Below are 20,003 nucleotides of genomic sequence, written 5' to 3' on the forward strand. Positions count from 1 at the left end.
GATAGTAAAACTAGTATAAAAACCCATAGACTGATAGTACTTATACTGAAATACTTTAAAGAAAATGTTTCATATTTTCGGGTTTAACTACAGACAAATTTAAGACCTTAAAAGAATTTTACGATTAGAAACTTTATATTTGTCAGGGGAGTGATAAATTATTGAAATTGTTAAAATGTTTGATATTTTTCTTTAGAATTTTCACATTGATTATTTTAGTTCTAAGTTCAATATTATTTAAATTATGCACTCAAAAATAATTTTTTTCAAAAAAGTTTTATTTAAAAAATAAATGTTTCCTTTTCTCAGATATTATAGAAAAATACACTGTCTTATTTATTGTTATAACAACCACAAATAATTGTAATTTATGTGATTTCTTTTTTTTTTTTTCTTATACACAAATCTTATCATCATAAAATAATTGTATGAATAAAAAGCATAGACTAGACCCATTGTCAGTCATTCCCCACTAGACATATGCATATAGAAGAGGAGAAACTTTCAAAAACACATTAATCTAAAATAATGATCAATATTAAATGACAAACACGATCGATTTAAAAGCGAAAACATTAAAATCAACAAGAAAATATTTAAAATATTTATTTTTAAACAAATAATGAGACAAATTTATTAACATTTTAGATCAAAAAAGTCAAATACATAAAGAAAAACATGAGATAATGTTGATATTAATTTGTCGATTTTCTTTTAACACACATATAAAAGGTGTGCTAGGAGGAAGTGTTATTTGGAGAAGTTTAAAAATATAGAGGTTGAAATATATTTTTTATAAAAGTATTACTTTCCACTACATTTTATCTTAATGAGACGCTGGCATTTTCACGGTCCCGAACGCGACTTTCATACGTCTTTGAATTGAAAAAATAAGAAATCAATTTTTCGATAGTATAATTGCAGCACTATGTTAAGTGCAAAATATAGGTTTTGTCGATTTGTTGTTTTCAATAAATATGGTATCCCGAATGAGTTTAATAATAGAACTAATTTTCAAATGATTCTAGAAAAATCAGAAAATTTAAACATAATTTATTAAATAATTTGTGTTTTTATTAAAATGGAATAATTTAGCTATCAAATACAATTAAGATAAATCTGTAGAAATGCCCTTATTCGATTTAACTTAAGATAATTCATTATTAATAAAAAAGTTTAATTTTAATTGAAAATTGAATTGTTTCCCAGCTTATTTTCATTACCTTAAAATCAAAAAACATCAATTGGTGTTCTTTAGAAGTTATTTTAGTCGAATTCCTTTCACTACAGTATATATGCCAGTGCTCTCGGAGGTTCTTAAGAACATGTCATACTTTTGAAAATAGAAAAATCGAACAACCTAATTGGGAGCATTACGTAAATCACCTATAAACCAAACGTTTTTTCAAACAAATCTGAAGAGATCTTCACTGACACGTCTATTAGACAGTTCAGATCAAGAGAAGTTACTGCGAAGTAACTTTCGATCTCTAGGTGTTATTATTAACTAGAATTGTATAAGAACTGTATCGTTACCTTAATATAGAAAGGCCCTAACTCGTGTTTTTTTATGTCGAGATTTGTTGGCTAAATATGATATATGAGGGGACCATTTATCGAAATAAACAAAAATCTGGACTTACAAAAAAACACGGGTTAGGGCCTTTCTATATTAAGGTAACGGTATGCTTCTTAAAAATCTCAAAATCGTCAGCATGAAGTAGCGATTACTGTGGATAGCCTAGAATTGCTTGGTGTCTGGTTGTTTTAAACAAATCTAACTAGATTCATCAGTGACACAGTTAACTCTAACACAGTTGATATCCCCAGGAAGCGTAAATCGAGATATCACTTAAAAAAGAACAATTCCTGGAAATCGAATTCCTACCAAGAGCCCGTTGAATTTGAAAAGAACATCAACGATATGATTCCATCGTTAATGAATTAAAAAAAGAAAAACATTATAAATATGATAATTCTTTATTTAAGTCATTCGTGATGCTGTATTTTTACAATTAATTCTTCCTTTATCGCTTCTTCGGATGTTCTTCTTTCAATATCAATAGAGTAAACGAATTTCTGTGGCGATACTTTAAAAGAACATCAACAATATGATTCGTGTATTAAAATATTAAAAAGAATAACATTAGCTGTGATTTAAGTTCAATGATGACCTATTTTATTACTTTCAAACTGTAAATTCTTCCTTTATCGCTTCATAGGAAGTACTTTTTCCTATCGGATATGTGATCAAATATGATTTTTTTATTATCTATTTCCAAATAAATATAAAAAATAAATCATGATAAATTTAGTCAACAAATGTGATACAAATTTCAGGAAAAGTATCAAATTGGAATTTTTAACAACACACAAAATCACATGTATATCAATTGATAGAAATCAAAATAGAAAAACATCCTACCAAGACATCAACGTATTAAATTCATTGGTGATAAATTACTTTTTCCAAATCTAAGTTTTTTTTCGCTTCTATGGGAATTATTTTAATGTTATATTATATCTTTGCATGGACACATTCAAACCCTTTAGTTATGTAGTTTTCAGTTATGCAATTATTAACAAAAAACTAAATTTGTTTCAATACCCTGTAGACATACTCGTATTTCTACAAAAATAAATGTCTACTATAAATTCTACTCTTTCATATGCATACAACAATGTTGTCATGAAGTTGTTCTCACAACACAATAAACAAATTGGAACTATCACTAAAATATGTTTTCAGTTTAAACAAAAATGTTTAAAACTTTTTTTTTTATAAAAAAAAAAACAACAAAATAACAGACAAATTTTAAAATTTTATAATGAGATCCTCTAGCAGCCACCAAACAAGCATCTTCTTCACTTCTGTGTGGTTTTTATCAGCAAAGAGATACAAATTCTTTTACAGTATTTTTTTTTTCGTTTCCACTGCTCCACAACATCTCAATTCTCAAATAATTAACGATCTAAAGATTACAAATGTCAAATTTAGTGTCAACTTGGCTTATTTGTAACATTTATTCTGTTTGGCTGCTGTTTTTGCATAAAGAAGGGCGTGTTGAATGAATGAGAGAGATTTGTGATAGTGTTGTGCATATATGTTGATCTGTCACTAAAATATTTTTGAAATTTCTTAACATTTGTTGTGACAGGTATTTGTACATAGTTGTGTGTTTATTTCCATAAGTTTTAAAACCAACAGGTTAAAATAAAATACATTAAAATCAAAATTCATTAGTATTTAATAGTTTGACAGAAGTTGAAGTCATATTGAGCGAAGTTTCCTGAAGGACCTACATTGTCTACAAAGGCTATTTTAATCTCACAATACCCAGAATTCGGAGCTACATTTGTGAACTTAACTCAAATAAGGGTCTGCGCAATAGATCTTTTGGGTTCCGATACTCAGAGCCTCTTTAATATTTGAAAAATTATGTCGAGTGTCTTGCTGTCGAGAGTGAATTTTTTTAATCTATACAGTCCCAAAACATAAGAACTGTTCTCTTAGGTTAGTTCAGTGACCTGAATCAGTATGTCGAAATATTCAATTGACATGACCCTTTGATAAAAAGTGTTAGGACTATTTATAGGGATCATAACAACACTGTTGGAACTAGATACTTAATCTTATTTAAGAATAACATCATTAATTCATTTTAAGTAAATACACATAGAAAACAGATTCGTGATAGCAACCGAATTTGTTGCCAATCGAATGATTCTGCCTTAGTGACCGAATTTTACAGTTGTGGCTACAAAATTTTAGAAGGAGTAACAAAAGATTGGTTTCTTCAACCGAAATTCTTCTTTATCAACTGACTTTCTGTTGATAGAACCGAAAAATTCTATGTGTACAACCGAATCATTCGATTGGAAACAAATTCGGTTGCTATCACGAATCTGTTTTCTGTGTGTACTTATTGTAAATTTCTAAAAAGCAAGTTTTAATTAAAAGACAAAATTTGTAAAAAAAAATATGTAGAAATTATTCCTCAACAGTGGCCGGAGCCTCGGCTTTTACTGTCTCCGCCTCCGTTTTTATAGTTGTCGCTTTAACAGCAGATTCATCTGTTTTTTCAGTTACTGTAGGTACAACTGCTGTTTTTATAGTTGTAGCTTTAACAGCAGATTCGTCTGTTTTTTCAGTTACTACTGGTACAACTGCTGTATTTGTAGGATTTGTTGCTGTATTTTCAGGAATTGCTGCTGCTGTAGTTTCAATAGTCTCCTCTGGTTTTTTGATAGGTGGTTGCAAATTTTGTTCTGTAATGCTGGGTATTGAGGGTTCCTTGATTTCTATTTTATTATTTGCATTTGATATAGTTGAATTTGATGGCGGTGCGCCATGCTGATGAATATGTTGCACTTGATTAATTTTATTATAGTTAACGGTGCAATTGTGACAGAGATCTGAAATTTCCAAAGGAATCACATAAAGAAAAGAAAATTGCATAGAAAACATAAATTCCTTTTACTACTTGAACCATTAACAAAAGATTTCGGTTATTTTTACCATATTTCCCCTTTCCAACTTTATCATCATTACTATCCTCTTCACTGCTCGAATCATCATTCTCATCGTCGTCATCATCATCATCGTACAAATAATACATGATATAATACAAGTCATCCAAAAACCGTTTCTTAAAACATAAATGTTAATTATTTCACAAGGATTTGTGAATTTTTTTTTAATTTATTACCTCTCTTGCTTCAGTAGGATTTTGATTTTCCTTCAACTCGAAACCCTGATATGCCAGTAGATAGCTGTTATTAAAAAGTTGATTTGGCAAAATGGATAGATTTGGATTTGGTATATCAATAGGATTTGCAAAAATTTCGATTATGTTGAGAATATAACACAGAAATAAACCAACCACTAGTTTGTTAGACATTTTACTGTTACTGATATTCACAAGTTTAGTAATTTAGCGTTGAACTTATACAGTGAAAATGAGTTTAACACAATTTTAAGATTTTATACTTGAAGTCGTGTAACGAAATTCTACAACAATTATTAACTTATAAAGTACACTACACTTTGTAAAAAAAAAAAAAAATTTAATATTTGAGGAAGTTTAAAATGGATACAAAAAGTCAAAAAAGCAGCAGAGAGATAAGTGGTTGTCTAATCTTCATGGTATAATATTTAACCATTACTTAGAGGTATTATAGAAATTCGGCAATATTTCAGGACAGGACAAGTTTTTCAAGATTTTTGCTTGAAAATAAATATAATTGTATTTTGAATACTGGATATTTGTGTGCATATTTTTTCTGTTTTTTTGCATATTATAACTTGGCCAGATCATAATATCTATTTTAGGGTTTTAAGGATCTTCTTTTCTTTTAATGATTTTGAAGAAACTGTTATGAAATATAATTAATTTATAATAAAAAATTCGCCATCTTTAGCGCGAGAGAGAAAGGTAAAGAAGAAGAATTCTTGTCCCAATGTCAAGAAGAAAATCTCAAAAATTGCTCTCGTTTTATAACGAGAAAGCTTGTAAACGGGATTCTTTGATCCTAGAGTGAGTAATATTTAACCAGTATACAGAGGTATTTTAGAAATTAAGCTATATTTTCTAGATTAAGTATTATTATATTAGAAATTTTTGAATGATCTATTATGAATTATCATTAATTTACAGTATTCAAAATTCGTGGTTCACTACTCCTAATTTAATTCATGCAACGGCACGTTTCAAACAGCTTTAAATTTAGCAATTAATATGAAATATTCTAGTTAATAAGTTGAGTTATTAAGTTCAAGTAAACTAATTTAGCCAAATAACAAATATGTAAATCAATTTTAAAAACCATAAAAGTTATTTGAAATAAATTTTCATTTAAATAAATAAAATTGAAAATTACTACTGAATTATGACTATGAATAAATATTTGCTGCTGTTTGTGATCGTTAAGATTTCCGGTAATAAATTGTGTTATAATTTCTTTACAACTATACATAAAAAAAACAGCAACAAAAACACATTTACCCAATTTTAAGTTTTCTTTACATTTTGCCATTGAAAGAAAAATATAGAAAATCGTTTATATTTTGTTTTTTTTTTTCTTCTTCTTCTAATTTGCAAATTGAAACTGAACATCTGGGAGCAAAGTTTTGTTTTTTAACAAACAAATGTTTAGTCTATTGATTCTTATTACATAAAGTTTTATTTGTGTAAATGTTTTGTTTGTTTTTTTGTTTTTAGACAATTTCAGAGGTATTATTAGGCGTGTTCACAGGTTGGATTCATTTTGGAACTTCAAATTTTTTTTAGTTTTTTACTTTCTAAATTGCGAGCAGTCTTTCAAAAAACGAGAAATTAACCAACCAATGATCATTGTACACCAAATATCCATTATTTTTTGTGATATGTGTGAAGTTGCTCCGTTCTGATGGGATCACACATAAAATAATCTCGTTTATAATGGTCTAGTTTCAAGTTGACAGACTTGATGGCATGATATTGCTGATCAGATGGTTCACACACATTTGTGATCAAAATTTTCAATGGGCCCTAATATAATTTCAGACGTATATTAGGGCTATTCACAGGGTGAACTCATGGATTAATTTTTAAAGACATTTTGAACTTAAAACTAATTATTTTTTAAAATGTTTGGTACTTTCATTGGGCAAAGTCATCCAGACATAAATGGTCTAGTTGCGAGTTCCCATTAGCCTTATTTGTGCTAGAGATTTTTAAAGAAAAGGTTATAAGGTGGAAGAATTCTTGCACCGATGGTGGAAGAATTCTTGTTACGAATACCATAGTTTGGTCATAGAGATTCTAAAGATTTATTTATCTATTTTGAAAAAAAGTAGTTCCTCTAAAGTCAAATCGATTTCAAAATTTAATTGGATGCATACCTTTCAAAACATGTATTACATTAATTGTTAAAGATGACGTAACATACTGCCTTTGGAATGGACAAATAATTCATATTTGGAAACCTACAAATAAAGAATATACCAAATAATTTATTTTATTGTCAAATGTTTCTTGTTCCTATAATATAATAATATTTAATAAACTAACCCAAAATCAAATCAGATCGGTTTTCAAATTCTTCGGATAAAAATCCCAGTAAAAATTATGACCCAAGTCCCCAAACCAAAAGGTTTTTAAAGCCCCACAGAGAGGAAAACCTTTACCGTTTTTGTAAGCATTTCTTCCGAATTTGGAATTATTTCAGTTTTGTTGGGAATTATTTCTTACCGTTGCTAATTTTATATCCCCAAAAGAAATTCTTTTTAAATTTTGGCGGTAATAAAGTTATGAAAAACAATTTACAAATTAGAGACTTAGTTAATTTTAGGTTTGGGGGATTATTTCGTTTAGAAAAACATGTTAGAGAATTTTAATAAAAACTATGCTTTTGGCCAATCAAAACTGATTAACATGTGTTAGTTTTACAAGACAATCGTTTAAATTACAGATTAAACTATCTATAAATTTATTTATTAAAAATAACCTGCAATTAACTGCACCTTAGTCTGTGAACTTCCCTAAAGCATTATTCATCTTTTATAAACTGCATATATATAATATGAATCACAAACTTTTCTCTCTTATGCCCTCTACATATTAGACTAACGAACTTATTAAATTCAAATTTTTTTGTTCTTATTCCAACTTTCATTCATAATTCCAGAAAAAAGTTTTAAACACGTTCGTTCATATAGTTCTTTATTTGTTTCAGTTTTTTTTTTTTTGTAGTCATTACTTTTTATTATTACTTCAAAATGTAGTAAAATCTATGGACATGCAGATTGTAAGTGCAACGAGTATTATGCCTCATAATCACTCCTAAAAGACCACAATTCAGTGGCAGCAACAGCTACTGCAATTTCTATTATTCTTTGATAGTTGATTGTTGTGTGTTTCCTTTAAAGCAAACAATTAGAAATGGGTTTCCTTACATATATAAAGTACTTAATAAAGTTTTAGTACCACAGATTTTCTTTCAATCCGAACACACTTGTTGATAATAGGGAATAAAGTTTTTTTTTCATGAACAGAAACATGTTAATGTTTCTGTATCAAGTTGCACTTGTTGGGAGTGAAATTTCCATGGTCATATTAAATATTGGGACAAATAAATTAAAAAAAAAAAAACTGTTAATGTTTATTACTTGAATGATTTTTGTCAACTACATAATAAATTTTTGATTTAGAAAGAAAATTATAGGTTTTTTATCATCATCATTGATTCCTGACAACATAAGTATGAATTTACCATTAAGAATCTTAACATCTTAGATACAAAAGCAAACAAGCAATTTCCGCCATTCTGGGAACATTGCCATTAAATTTAAATTGTGTGCTAATACGAGTGCAAATATTTTCTCTTTATGGAAAATAACAAAAACACACAATCATAAATACATAACTAAATAATTACAAATACATTTTTCCAAGAAAATTTCCAAGATACTAATCGTTTGTTCTTTACTTTTGTTTCTTTAATTTTAGAGAATCAGTGCCCTCAATATGGTGAAGTCAACCAATTGGGAGGCGTGTTTGTCAATGGTCGACCGTTGCCGAATGCGACACGCATGCGCATTGTAGAGCTGGCCCGTCTCGGCATAAGACCCTGTGATATAAGTCGTCAGTTAAGGGTGAGTCATGGCTGTGTCTCAAAAATTCTGGCCAGATATCATGAAACGGGCTCCATATTACCCGGTGCTATAGGGGGCTCTAAGCCTCGTGTTACCACACCCAAGGTGGTGAACTACATACGAGAGTTGAAGCAAAGAGATCCTGGTATATTCGCATGGGAAATACGCGATCGTTTGTTGAGTGAAGGCATCTGTGATAAAACCAATGTACCCAGTGTCAGTTCAATCTCGAGAATATTACGTAACAAATTGGGTTCGATAACACATCATCATCATCACAATGGCGGATCGGTGGTGACGGGTAACTCAGCAACAACGAATGCCTCACCTCAACTCTCTCACACACATGCCGCTGCCCACCATCCACATCATCATGCCCATCATCATGGTCATCATGCGTCATCACATGCCGCAGTCACAGCAGTAGCAGCAGTATCGGCCCACCACAATCATGCCGCAGCGGCGGTAGCCGCCCATGCTCATCATCCCCACTTGTATTATCAACCCTACAGTGCGTATAATATGAAATCAGCTGTGTCTTGTGGTAGTCCCTCACCGCCACAATCGGGATCAACACAGTCACATCAAATGCGATCAGCTGCAGCCGCAGCAGCTGCTGCCCATGGTTGGCCCTCCTCCCACACAGTCAGTGATATACTAGCTCATCATCAGGCTGTAGCTTTAAGGGCCAGTTGTCAAGTAGGCAATCCAGTTGGCGGTACAATACCCTCGGGCCTGCCCCTGACTCATTCTCCCGTCGGCGGAGCAACTGGCACAGGTTCACAGCAATTGCTGGACTGTGAAAGTGCCTCAAATTCGGCTGCTTTGGCTCAACATCAATTGGCCTCCACACAGGTGGCCGTTGCAGCCGCTGCTGCCTCACAACAACCCTACAATTACTACATGTATTTTCAAAACGGTAGCATGCATCACCATGGTGGCATGATGGCAGCAGGAGCCACCGGCTTATGAGAACTACCCTGCTTCTGAAATTTTCAAATAACCACTCATGTAAAACCAAAATGATTTATTTTAAATTGACACCAACAATAAGGTTTAAAACCTTGAAAATCATTAAATTTTGCAATTAAAAAAAAGATACTCCTTAAAAAATCGAAAAATCCATCATATAAAATTATTAAAGAAAACCGTCGAGATTATTTTATTGCTACTTAATATAACTAATTAAAATTGAACAAAATCATTAAATGTTTGCATAGTTTTAAAAAACTGTTTTTATGTTTTCTCATTTTGCATATAAATGTATGACTTCTTTTCACGTATTGATATCAAATATTTATAATATTGAATTTTTCAAATAAATGCATCATAAATATTTATTATTATACATAATTATAAATGATCTATCTCATAAGTATTCAGATTTTAGTCATTTTTTTATTATTATTATTACTATATAAATATTACATGTACGTATACATATGTAAATTAATTTTTATTATATTATATACATAAATTCTTTTATTTTATTATTTTAAGTTGTATTTAATATTTAGCTTAGAGTTTATTTTTGTTCGGTTGTAGATATTTTGTTTTATTTTAAATAAAGATATACATACATATTTTTTAAATATTCGATCTATGTCGCTTAATCTTATTTACTGGATGCAAATAGAGGCATAAGTAGAGGGGAAGAAAATTACACAGAGCTTGTTATGTGACATATTCTTCGGGGGTAGATTCGACCAATGACGGATCTTATTGAAGCGGATTACAAATTTGTGCTCTATTAGTTCACACAGAAAATAGATTCTTTGGAAATCAGTTGTAATTAATAAATTTTAATACATTAAAATGTCGGTTTGAGTCTCTACTATGGTTTTTATCCCGGGAAATGTTTCACTTCCCGACCCGGGATCAAAAAGTTGATAAAAGCAGAAAAAAGTAAACGTATTTTCCCCTTTTTGCCCCCTTTTTGGTGTCTTTTTTTTATCCCCGTTGCGGTGGTAAAATTATATTCAAATAAATATCTGTATCGTGGTGGGAGCTCATTTGTCAAATTACGGAAAAACTTATTTTATGAAAAAAGTTCCAAAAATAACATAAAATTTGTATCCCTTAAGGGTTCGAATTTCCAAAAAGTACTGAAATCATATTTCTTATTTTTGATAAGTAAAGAATACGATTTAAAATTTGTTTCTATGTTTATTGATTTAAATGATACATGGGGTGCCAAAAAAAGTACCAAAATACAGTATAATTTTACCCGTTTTCTCCTCTAAAAGCTTCGAATTTCGAAAAAGTACCAGGCACCTGTCAGCTTATTTTCAAATGGAGTAACATGCAATTTCAAGTTTTTTGTATCTTTATTAGATTTGAAGATATAAGGTTACCGAATTTACCCGTCTTTACCCTTTTTTACACCCTAAACGTTCGAATTTCCAAAAATCCCTTCTTATTGGATCGTTCTGAGGAGCAAAGAATCCACAGTTAAAATCATGATTCTAGCTTTAGTCGTTTGGGCTGTGCGATGATGAATCAGTTACTCTTTTCCTTTAAAATTTTATTTCTTTCATTTAGTCGTAAAGGGTTTTAAATCACATTAAACTTTGTTTAAATAATATCTTAACAATTTCTATCTGATAGCATTATTATTTAAACTTAATGCGTCATTAAATAAAAATGTCTGCAAAATAATTTAAACAAAAACCAATTTGGTTTTTTCCAAAACAAGAAACCAAGAAATTTGGTGTGACATCGAAATCATGGAGATATTGATAGAGCCTATTTATCTGCTTAATATAATATCACAAACAGACAAACAGATATTTTGGCATCGTAAGGTAAAGAGGAAGAAATACAAGTAAGAGTGCTATATTCGGTTTTTTCAAATTTTATATTCACTTCGCGAAAGTATATTTTTAGTTAAGCTATTTTTTTTTGTTACAGACAACATTTTGTTAAAAAAAAACAATAGTAGAACTATATTTGGCTGTGCCGAATCTTATATACCCTATGTAAGTTATTTGGGGGCTACGGAAAGTTGATTTCAATCCAGACTCCGTTCTAAATCGTGACTTTTTTGGGTCACAAATGAAAAATTTTCAAATTACAAACGGAATGAAAAACTTATAATACCCTTGCCACTTATGGGTAAGGGTTTACAAATTGCCGATAAAACATTAATGGTAAAATAAAAGAAAAAATTTATGAAAAATAAATTTTAGGTAGTTGTATTGGAGCTTTGGAAAATAATTTAGGTCAAAAAGAATGTTGATCCATTATCGGTCCGAATTTCTATATACGTAGTTGAAAAGGTCTTTGAAATGTCTATCATTAAATATCCATATTGTCTATGTTAATGAGTTAGTTAACCAGATATAGATTAAAAATAGGTAAAAAATTGAGGTAGTTTTGATTTTTTGATTATATCTTGGGCATTTTTGTGGGTCGATTTTCCCCAATTTAAATAGCAATATATGGGAAAATATAGCGGATATATTGATGTATCACCACCAAAGGCGAAGGGCACACAAATAAGCTAGTGTCGCCTCAATGTCAACCAAAACTATTAAGGTTGACAACCAATGTTCCGGAAATTAAGGAAAATTACACAAACATTTGTAGATATTTAGACTCATCCTAAATCCATCTACTACTTCACCCTTACATGGAGTCGATGTCCCTAATATCTCAACTCAAGCCATCACTATAACAATCGAATATAATATAACAAACAGTTTGCAGAAAGTTTTGGGAAATGGTAATTTTTACAGACATCTCTTTTTATTATTATTAAATAAACACAAACTGCGAAGCTGTTTGCTTGTCTGCAGATACACCCAGAGTTTCTGGTAGGAATCGAAACCGCAACTCTCATATTTATAGCCCAGGACAATATCGTATATTCTATGGAATATATGAAACTTAGACCGACTCACAGAATAGAGGGATTTTGTTACCCCCTCAAAATAAACCTTGTTTTTTAATGTTTCCCAAAATATTTAAGGTCTAGTGATAACCGTTCGTGAGCTGGACCATTTAAAATTTAATTTTTTCAGTTTCCGGACGGTTTTCTTTAAAAACGAATTACAGTAATTTTGACTTACCTGCACAACCAACTTTGCACGATATTTTGTGCAGGTAAGTTAAAAGTGCAGTTAACATCAGTTAACTTACCTGCTCATTGATGCTGGTAAGTGCATTTAAGTTTACTGCCCAAAAAAGCAGCTAACGGTAAATAATTTACATGAAGTTTTGTGATGTTTGCCTTTAAAAATAACGACAAATTTGGTATTTTAGCTACTTTTAAAATTTTAAAGAAGTTTACAACACAATTTTTTATTCAAAATCGTATTTTTCTTATTTTGTTTTGATTTAATTTTATATTAAGCAGCTAAATGAAATTTTTTTCATGAAAACCAGTTATAGCTTCCAAAAGTATTATGCACTTATCTTAAATGTGCAGGTATGAACAATGTACTTAAATTAACGAATTTGTATGGAGTTTGATAAATAAATATACAAAATACAAGTTTTATATATCCAAAATGCTCTTAAGTGAAACCAAGGTAAGTCAAAACTACTGTACAAAATAAGTCTGGATTCCCTATCCTTGAATCCAGAGAATGCGTATATTTTTAATTGAAATTACAATAAAAGATAATTATATTAAAATTGGTAATCATAAAATTAGTATGGCAAATTCGACTGAATTTTATATTTATAAAAAATATTTTTGAATTGATTCTAAAATATATTGTAGTAGCTACATAATTTCTTTATATTTTGTATTTCAGGCATATTTTCTCAATGTCTGGTCACAGTTTTTCATAACGATATACTGGCAGTTGAAATAGATTTTGTATAAATACTGTAGTATATCGTTAAGATTATAAATTACAACATATTGAGCAAATGTTTTGAAAATAATAGAGAAATGTATAATAAATCAAATTGATAAGGAATTTCTAAAAAATATGGTATTTTTATTATTAATAAAAACATAACAAAGGTTTGTATAATAACTGATTTAAGAGAAATAAAAAATTAATACAAACGTGGACAGAACTTTTTTGAACTATACAAAAGGTAATACGAGTACATACTTAAATAAAATAAATTGTGAATATTTATAAATTTTGTTTTAACAAAACTAAATTATTTATTAATAATAACAGTACAAACTTAAAGTAACTAATTTATGGCACAAGTGAATTCATCTTAAAATTACTAACCGAACAGTATCAAATTAGAATTATTTCAGAATCACACATTCTTATATCTCATGGGAAACAACTTTTCTAAAATATTCTTTTGAATTGCAAAATAATGAAAATTTAAAAAAGATGTTCTTAATAAAATCTTTTAACATTCTGGTTTATTTGGAATGTTCTGGTTAATTAGTGACAACATTCACTTTCGTAAACATCTTGTTTAATCCAGCCAAAGAAGAAGTAGCCAACGCCCAGACCCAAAACAACAGCCAAACACAGCCAATAGTTAAATGTCATGAAGACCAACATCAGCAGATAGGAAATAATGATTTGCACCAAATTGAACAGTGATTGTATAATATGAGGTTTGGCAAAGATCTTCTCCATATAAGTCTTTTGACGTATCTCGGGCATATTGCCGTGGCAAGCAGATTGGCCATTCGACGAGGTACCAGCAGCTCCACCATTCTTACTTTGTAATTCGGCGGCCACACGTTCTGACTCCCTTTTGACGGTTTGACGCAAAAAGTATTCGCGTACAAATTTCAAAGCTTCGTATAGGAATGCTACCAAAAACAGGGCCAAAGCGGAGAATACGAATTCGGTGACAGTGCTGGCAACCCAACCATTCCATAAAATACGTTCACAATGACCGGCGTGAAACTGTAATAAAAGTTAAAGTGTTATTGGAAATACATAGTTATAATTGATGAGATTCTTTTTATACTATAATCTCTTTAAAGTAGTTATGACAAATTGTTGTGTGATATTTCTTTAAGTGTAACCTACACGTAGTTTGTGGATTTGTTTAGGTATTTTCTTTTTTTTATTCTCTATTTATCTGTCTCTTTCTGATAATGCGAATAGTACCCAATGCTCGCTTGGAATGGTAAATAAATACAAGGTGAATGAATTATTAAAAATTCTCTCAACGATAAGTTAGCAAGACATTGTGTTAATATTATACTTATTTATTTCTTTGTTTACTTTACTTGATTAAACCGAGTAATATCTTTTTAGCGTTTTTTGTATTTCCGAAACGAAATAACCTAAGCATACAAAAAGTATCTTGTCATAAATTGTATATCTTAGGTATTTAATACTTCCGAATAGATTTGTATTACGTACCTATTAAATAAATGAAATTCCTTAGCCTAAAACGGGAGTGTGTGTTAAATATCCATAATTAGGCGGCCACCTTAGAAAGGTTTAAAATAAGACCCTATAATGCTAATGAAGGCAAAATCTTTTTTAGAGCGAGTTATGGATATTTCCTCCCTGTTCCTTTATTCTGAGAGAACATGGCCAGCTATTAGTCTGGGCTGAAGCGCTTTTCAGAGCACGTGCTCCATATTTTTACACAGAATACATCCAGACACTTGAAATCTTGTAGATGGCTCCTAAAAGTTATGGGTTTCAATTGGTTACAATAAAACAAGCTACAACTGGATATTTCAGTTAAATAATGCCATTTTACATCTGAAAAAATTGTCTGTAATAGCTTGACAAGAACTTTAAGCTGTTTTATTATCATGTAAGAAAATGGCTCGCTATGTTTCTAGACTTACACGGTTCACATAGCACGTATTCCATATTTTGACACAGAAAACATCCAGACACTTGGAAAATCTTCATGGTAGTACCTTAAGTAATAAAATTTCCCGAACTTTAACACTCTTCAGATTATTTGGCTCAGTACAACAGCATACAAATGTAAGCACCGATAGCGACAGTTCTATCTCTTGAGGCCACTACATTTTTTATTATGAAAAGAGTTTGCGGTTATGCAACCCACTTTGATTATTTTAATTTGTATGCTGAGGATATTTCCTCTTAAACATATATCTAAATTATATATTAAATAAAATATTTGATCTGTTATTTTTTTTTAAATGTTTTTGGTATTTAACACATTTTATTTTGTATGCTTAGGTTTTTTCGTTGCAGAAATATGTATTTATATCGTTTATTCTTTTTGTTAAATCACTCCCACTGAACAAAACCGTTTATATTTAAATTATGTTTATAACTTTGACAACACTTTTTCCAAAATACTCTTTACTAAATCCACAAACAGTCTCTCTTAATCAATTAAAATAAATTTAAGAGCAAGAGATAATGTGTAAATTATGTATGATCGAAATAATAAAAAAAACCCCACTTGAACTGTACTCGTCTAGTATGTTACACTCTCACAACAATTGAATTAAAATAAATTTGATTGAAACAGATTTATTAAATTAATTAAGTGCATACTTACGGTCATAATCATAGGGCAAGATTTAGAGCCATCCATGTCGTCGCCACCTCCCATACCGCCGTGATCATGATCCATTTTTAATTGATTTTTGTTTTAAAAATGTTTGGCAAAAAAATTTAAAAATTAAACAAAATAATTGTTTTTTAATAACACAAACACTTGTTGCAAGTGAAAGCCAACTTAATACTGATTCTCACAAACAATATGTTCAGCTCTTTTTAAAGTCTTTTCAACAACTACCTTGTGAAAAAATAGCAACAACACTGTATCAAACAAAAATAAAAACAAATTGTTTAATCCATAAAACTCAGATAAGAATTGTAGCAGTAAAATTGAGCGAAGCAAGACAGACAGGCAGATCGGTGAGCGAGTACTCTACTTGTATTTGGAGAAGAGGTATAAATCGGTAAAGCTGCTACCTAATTGTGGGTCCAAAAAACATACACTCAAACGCATGCATACACGAGCCCATCCAACCAAAAACAAATTCAATATACAACTGAATTATAGTCTTTACATTTTTTTGTTCTTGTTAGCCTGTTATCATTCAAAAGATATGATCGTTTTTTTTTTATTTTTTAAATTTTAGATATTCAATCCAAAACGAGTACAATCTGTAGAATAGAATGTACTACATAATATTACTCATTTGTTTAATAAATATGCAGTATTTGCTCTTCTCTTAAATGATATTTAAAACTATGATAGATACGAAAAGTTATAAAATATTTATCGCATAGACTGCAGTTTTTTGTTATACATACATTTATTTTATTATTATTTGCCTAGAATGCATTTTCTATGTTTGAATACAGAGTCATATAAGTAAAAAGCAATTTTTTCAAGTAGCCAGTCCAACCATACAAAAATGTTTTGGTGAAACTTTGAAACATTTTAAATATTATTATAATGAATAGCTCCGTTTAGTTTGTAAACTTTCTAGATTTGAAAACATTTTCAGAAAAGTTTAAACAAGTGTTTCGTGTTCGGTTTTCAGTGCTCAAAACCGAAAACCGACCATTATTCTTGGGATTTTTATCTTCGAACAATTTTTACCATGTTTTGAAACATGTTTTAGTAACTAATAAACAGATCAGAGAATTAAAGGGGTATAAGATGAAGATAGATTCCCTCAAATATTCAAAATTCACTTAAGAAAGAATCCATCAAAATTTCATTTATTTCATAATATAATTGGGGGATTCAATCGGTCTGCTATTAGGTCGTATTGTCATAATGTTCTAAAATATTATTTTAGTTTAAACAAATTTTTGTTGTGTTTCAAACAAAAAAGTTATAAACTAATAAGACTTTGTTTTGTAATAACATAACACTTTTTTGTTTGCAGCACAACAACAATTTGTTTAAACTAAAAAAATATTTTAGAACATTATGACAAACCGACCTAATAGCAGATGCTTCTGATGAAGTAATATGTGAGACAAGGAACCTTCTTATCCATATTTGGATACCTTTCAATGACGAAAGTTCCAAATCAATTTAAAAATGTAACTATCCAAAACCGAAAACAGGTAAACCGGTTTTATCATTATTGTAAACTTGACTGGTTTCGGGTTTTTTGCAAAATGGTTTTAACAAAATATATTTTCTAAATACACAAAATAATAACTAAATTTAACTCCTCAAATATTTAAAAAGTAAAATTTTCATGGATTTAATACACAATTCATAACATAATCTTATTAGAGTCCACAACAATTATAGAGCAAAACAATAATGGTTAAATGTTACTATTAGTATTTAAAGGTAAATGTAAATACTAGGGTGATCGGCCCGGTTTTTATTAACCGGATTTTTTGGTAAGGTCGGTTTCGGTTTTTTTGAAAAGCTCACATTTCGAATATCGAATAAACCGGATTTTTCTCCTCGAATAGCCGGTTATTCTAAAAGTGTGTTTTTATGAGTTTTAGTGTATTAAAAACTTTAAAAAATATTCAAATCAAAAAAAAAAATTAAAACAAATGTTCCAACAATTTTAGAAGACTTTTTGTATTTAGAAAATCTCACAAGTGATCTGGAAAGCCAGAAAACTTACTCAATGCTTTGTTTTCTATATGTCCTACAAATACACCAAGTAAAAGATAATTTTCAATGTCTAGTTTTTAAAAAAACAAAACAAAAAATCGAGATACTCCAAAGCATTTAAACTGTGTTTTACTTAAAATTTACTGGCGTTAATGATCATCGGGTCAAATTTAACCCAAATAGAAAATAGATTTTTTTTAAAAAAACCTAACGTAGTTGTTGACATTTGAAATTAAATTAAAGTCATAAAATATCAAAAATATCAACCACTCATTTTTAGAAAAAATCTAATTTTAATTTCAAAATGGGTAACATTTTACCCGAAGACCTTATGAAGGATAAGAAAAACATTAGTTCAGCAAGTATGATGAAAAGAGACAGATATATATTAGAGCTACCAAAGGTATATTGTAGTGCTACCAAAGCTCTGAAAAAATTATACGTAACAAAATACCTTAAGTCCAAACAAGTTTATAAATATTTTTTGGCGAATTTGTTTTTCTAAAAACCTAACATAGTTGTTGACATTTGAAATGAAATAAAATTAATAAAATATCAAAAATATCAACCACACACTTTTAGAAAAAATTAAATATTAATTTCAAAATGGGTCAAATTTGAACCGCAGACCTTGTGAAGGATAAAAGAAGTAATCAAAATTATTTTAATAAATAAAATTTTTTTTCTTCTTATTTCTAGGCGTTTTAATATTTTTCCAAAAAACCGGTTAACCGGTTATTATAAAAAAACCGAAACCGGTTTATATTAAATTGCAATTTTTCGAAGAAACTGAAAACCGGTTTCGATCACCCTAGTATGTAAATTATGTAAATTGTAAACCAAACTAATAGTTTTTATGAAAAAGAAAGTACATATGGAATTAAAGCCAAAACGTTTAGGTATTTATTGCTATATTTATTTCAATATTCTGAAAAAAAATAATAAAAAAGGTAAAATTGTACGATAAAATCTATTTATTTTTCATATGAGAATTTTTTTTGTTTAATAAAAGTGTCTATAAATGTATACAGAAATTTTTGTCGTTAATTTAAATCGTTGTTTTTGAATGACAAAAAACCGAAACCGATTTTTTTCGATTAAACCGGAAACTGTTTTTTTTAATTTTCTGGTTTTTTGGTAACTCTAGTTCGGCCAACATCATCTGATAAATCTCATTCCGTCTGTAACACATCGAAATATTCATCGCAGACCCACAAAAGTATATACTATATTCTGGGTCCTTATTATATATTAATATAATTATAATTCTTATTTTTCTAAGACGATCCGTCCGACTGTCTGTTGAAAACACGTTAGGGGCCAACGAAAGGAGCTTGCTGGCTGAAATTTACCAAATACTCTCTGTTGATAAGGTTTTTTTGGTATTGAAAATGGGCAATATCGGTCCATGATTTCATCTAGCTCCCATGAAAATCTCCCGTTTTAGCAGACATGCTAAGTACTCTGAAATTATACTTTTGTCCATAGTCCACACACAAGGTCCTTCTCAGAAAATGACTTGAACATGCATAATTGACTTATATTAATTAATATCATAAAAATAGTTTACTGTCGCATATTGATTGTGGGTATACAAGATTCGTCATAGCCGAATAATTTTACTTTTTCATAATTGTTAGTGTTATAAAGTCCATGGACGCTGTGATACGTTTAAAAAAGTACTACACACAATTAAAAAAACTTGAATGCGCTGGCCATAATCGACGACCAACAGCGTCATAGTATGATTGGATTTTAAGGTTGCATTAGACGTTAAGACACACCAGAAAATGCATAAAAAATGCTCATTAACCTGGCAATCAAATATATGATCTTTAAACTTAAAAATATTCCCTAGGAAATTATTGGTTTTTGAGAAAATTTT

The 20,003-nt window shown here is 29.7% G+C and overlaps 3 protein-coding genes across 3 annotated transcripts in view; 1 reads left to right on the plus strand and 2 right to left on the minus strand.

The window, feature by feature from the left end:
• The window catches only part of Poxm (Pox meso), a 46,141-nt gene extending 36,351 nt beyond the window's left edge, over positions 1–9,790 (plus strand). The window contains exon 2 of the mRNA XM_065515506.1: positions 8,490–9,790. Within this exon, the coding sequence (XP_065371578.1) occupies positions 8,490–9,607 (1,118 nt within the window). The 3' untranslated portion in view covers positions 9,608–9,790. The remainder of the gene's footprint in view (positions 1–8,489) is intronic.
• Positions 3,559–4,940, minus strand: LOC135955394 (uncharacterized). The gene is made up of 3 exons (XM_065505748.1): positions 4,710–4,940; positions 4,520–4,649; positions 3,559–4,416 (listed from the first exon to the last, which is right to left on the minus strand). The coding sequence occupies exons 1-3, from the start codon at positions 4,899–4,901 to the stop codon at positions 3,992–3,994; spliced, it is 747 nt and encodes a 248-aa protein (XP_065361820.1). The 5' UTR covers positions 4,902–4,940; the 3' UTR covers positions 3,559–3,991.
• A 3,945-nt stretch (positions 9,791–13,735) lies between the features above and the next one.
• Ctr1B (Copper transporter 1B) lies at positions 13,736–16,450 on the minus strand. Its single transcript, XM_065515507.1, has 2 exons — positions 16,073–16,450; positions 13,736–14,475 (listed from the first exon to the last, which is right to left on the minus strand). The coding sequence occupies exons 1-2, from the start codon at positions 16,145–16,147 to the stop codon at positions 13,999–14,001; spliced, it is 552 nt and encodes a 183-aa protein (XP_065371579.1). The 5' UTR covers positions 16,148–16,450; the 3' UTR covers positions 13,736–13,998.
• Positions 16,451–20,003: the final 3,553 nt, after the last annotated feature.

This window comes from Calliphora vicina, chromosome 1, assembly GCF_958450345.1.
Source record: "Calliphora vicina chromosome 1, idCalVici1.1, whole genome shotgun sequence".
Taxonomy (NCBI): Eukaryota; Metazoa; Arthropoda; class Insecta; order Diptera; family Calliphoridae; genus Calliphora; species Calliphora vicina.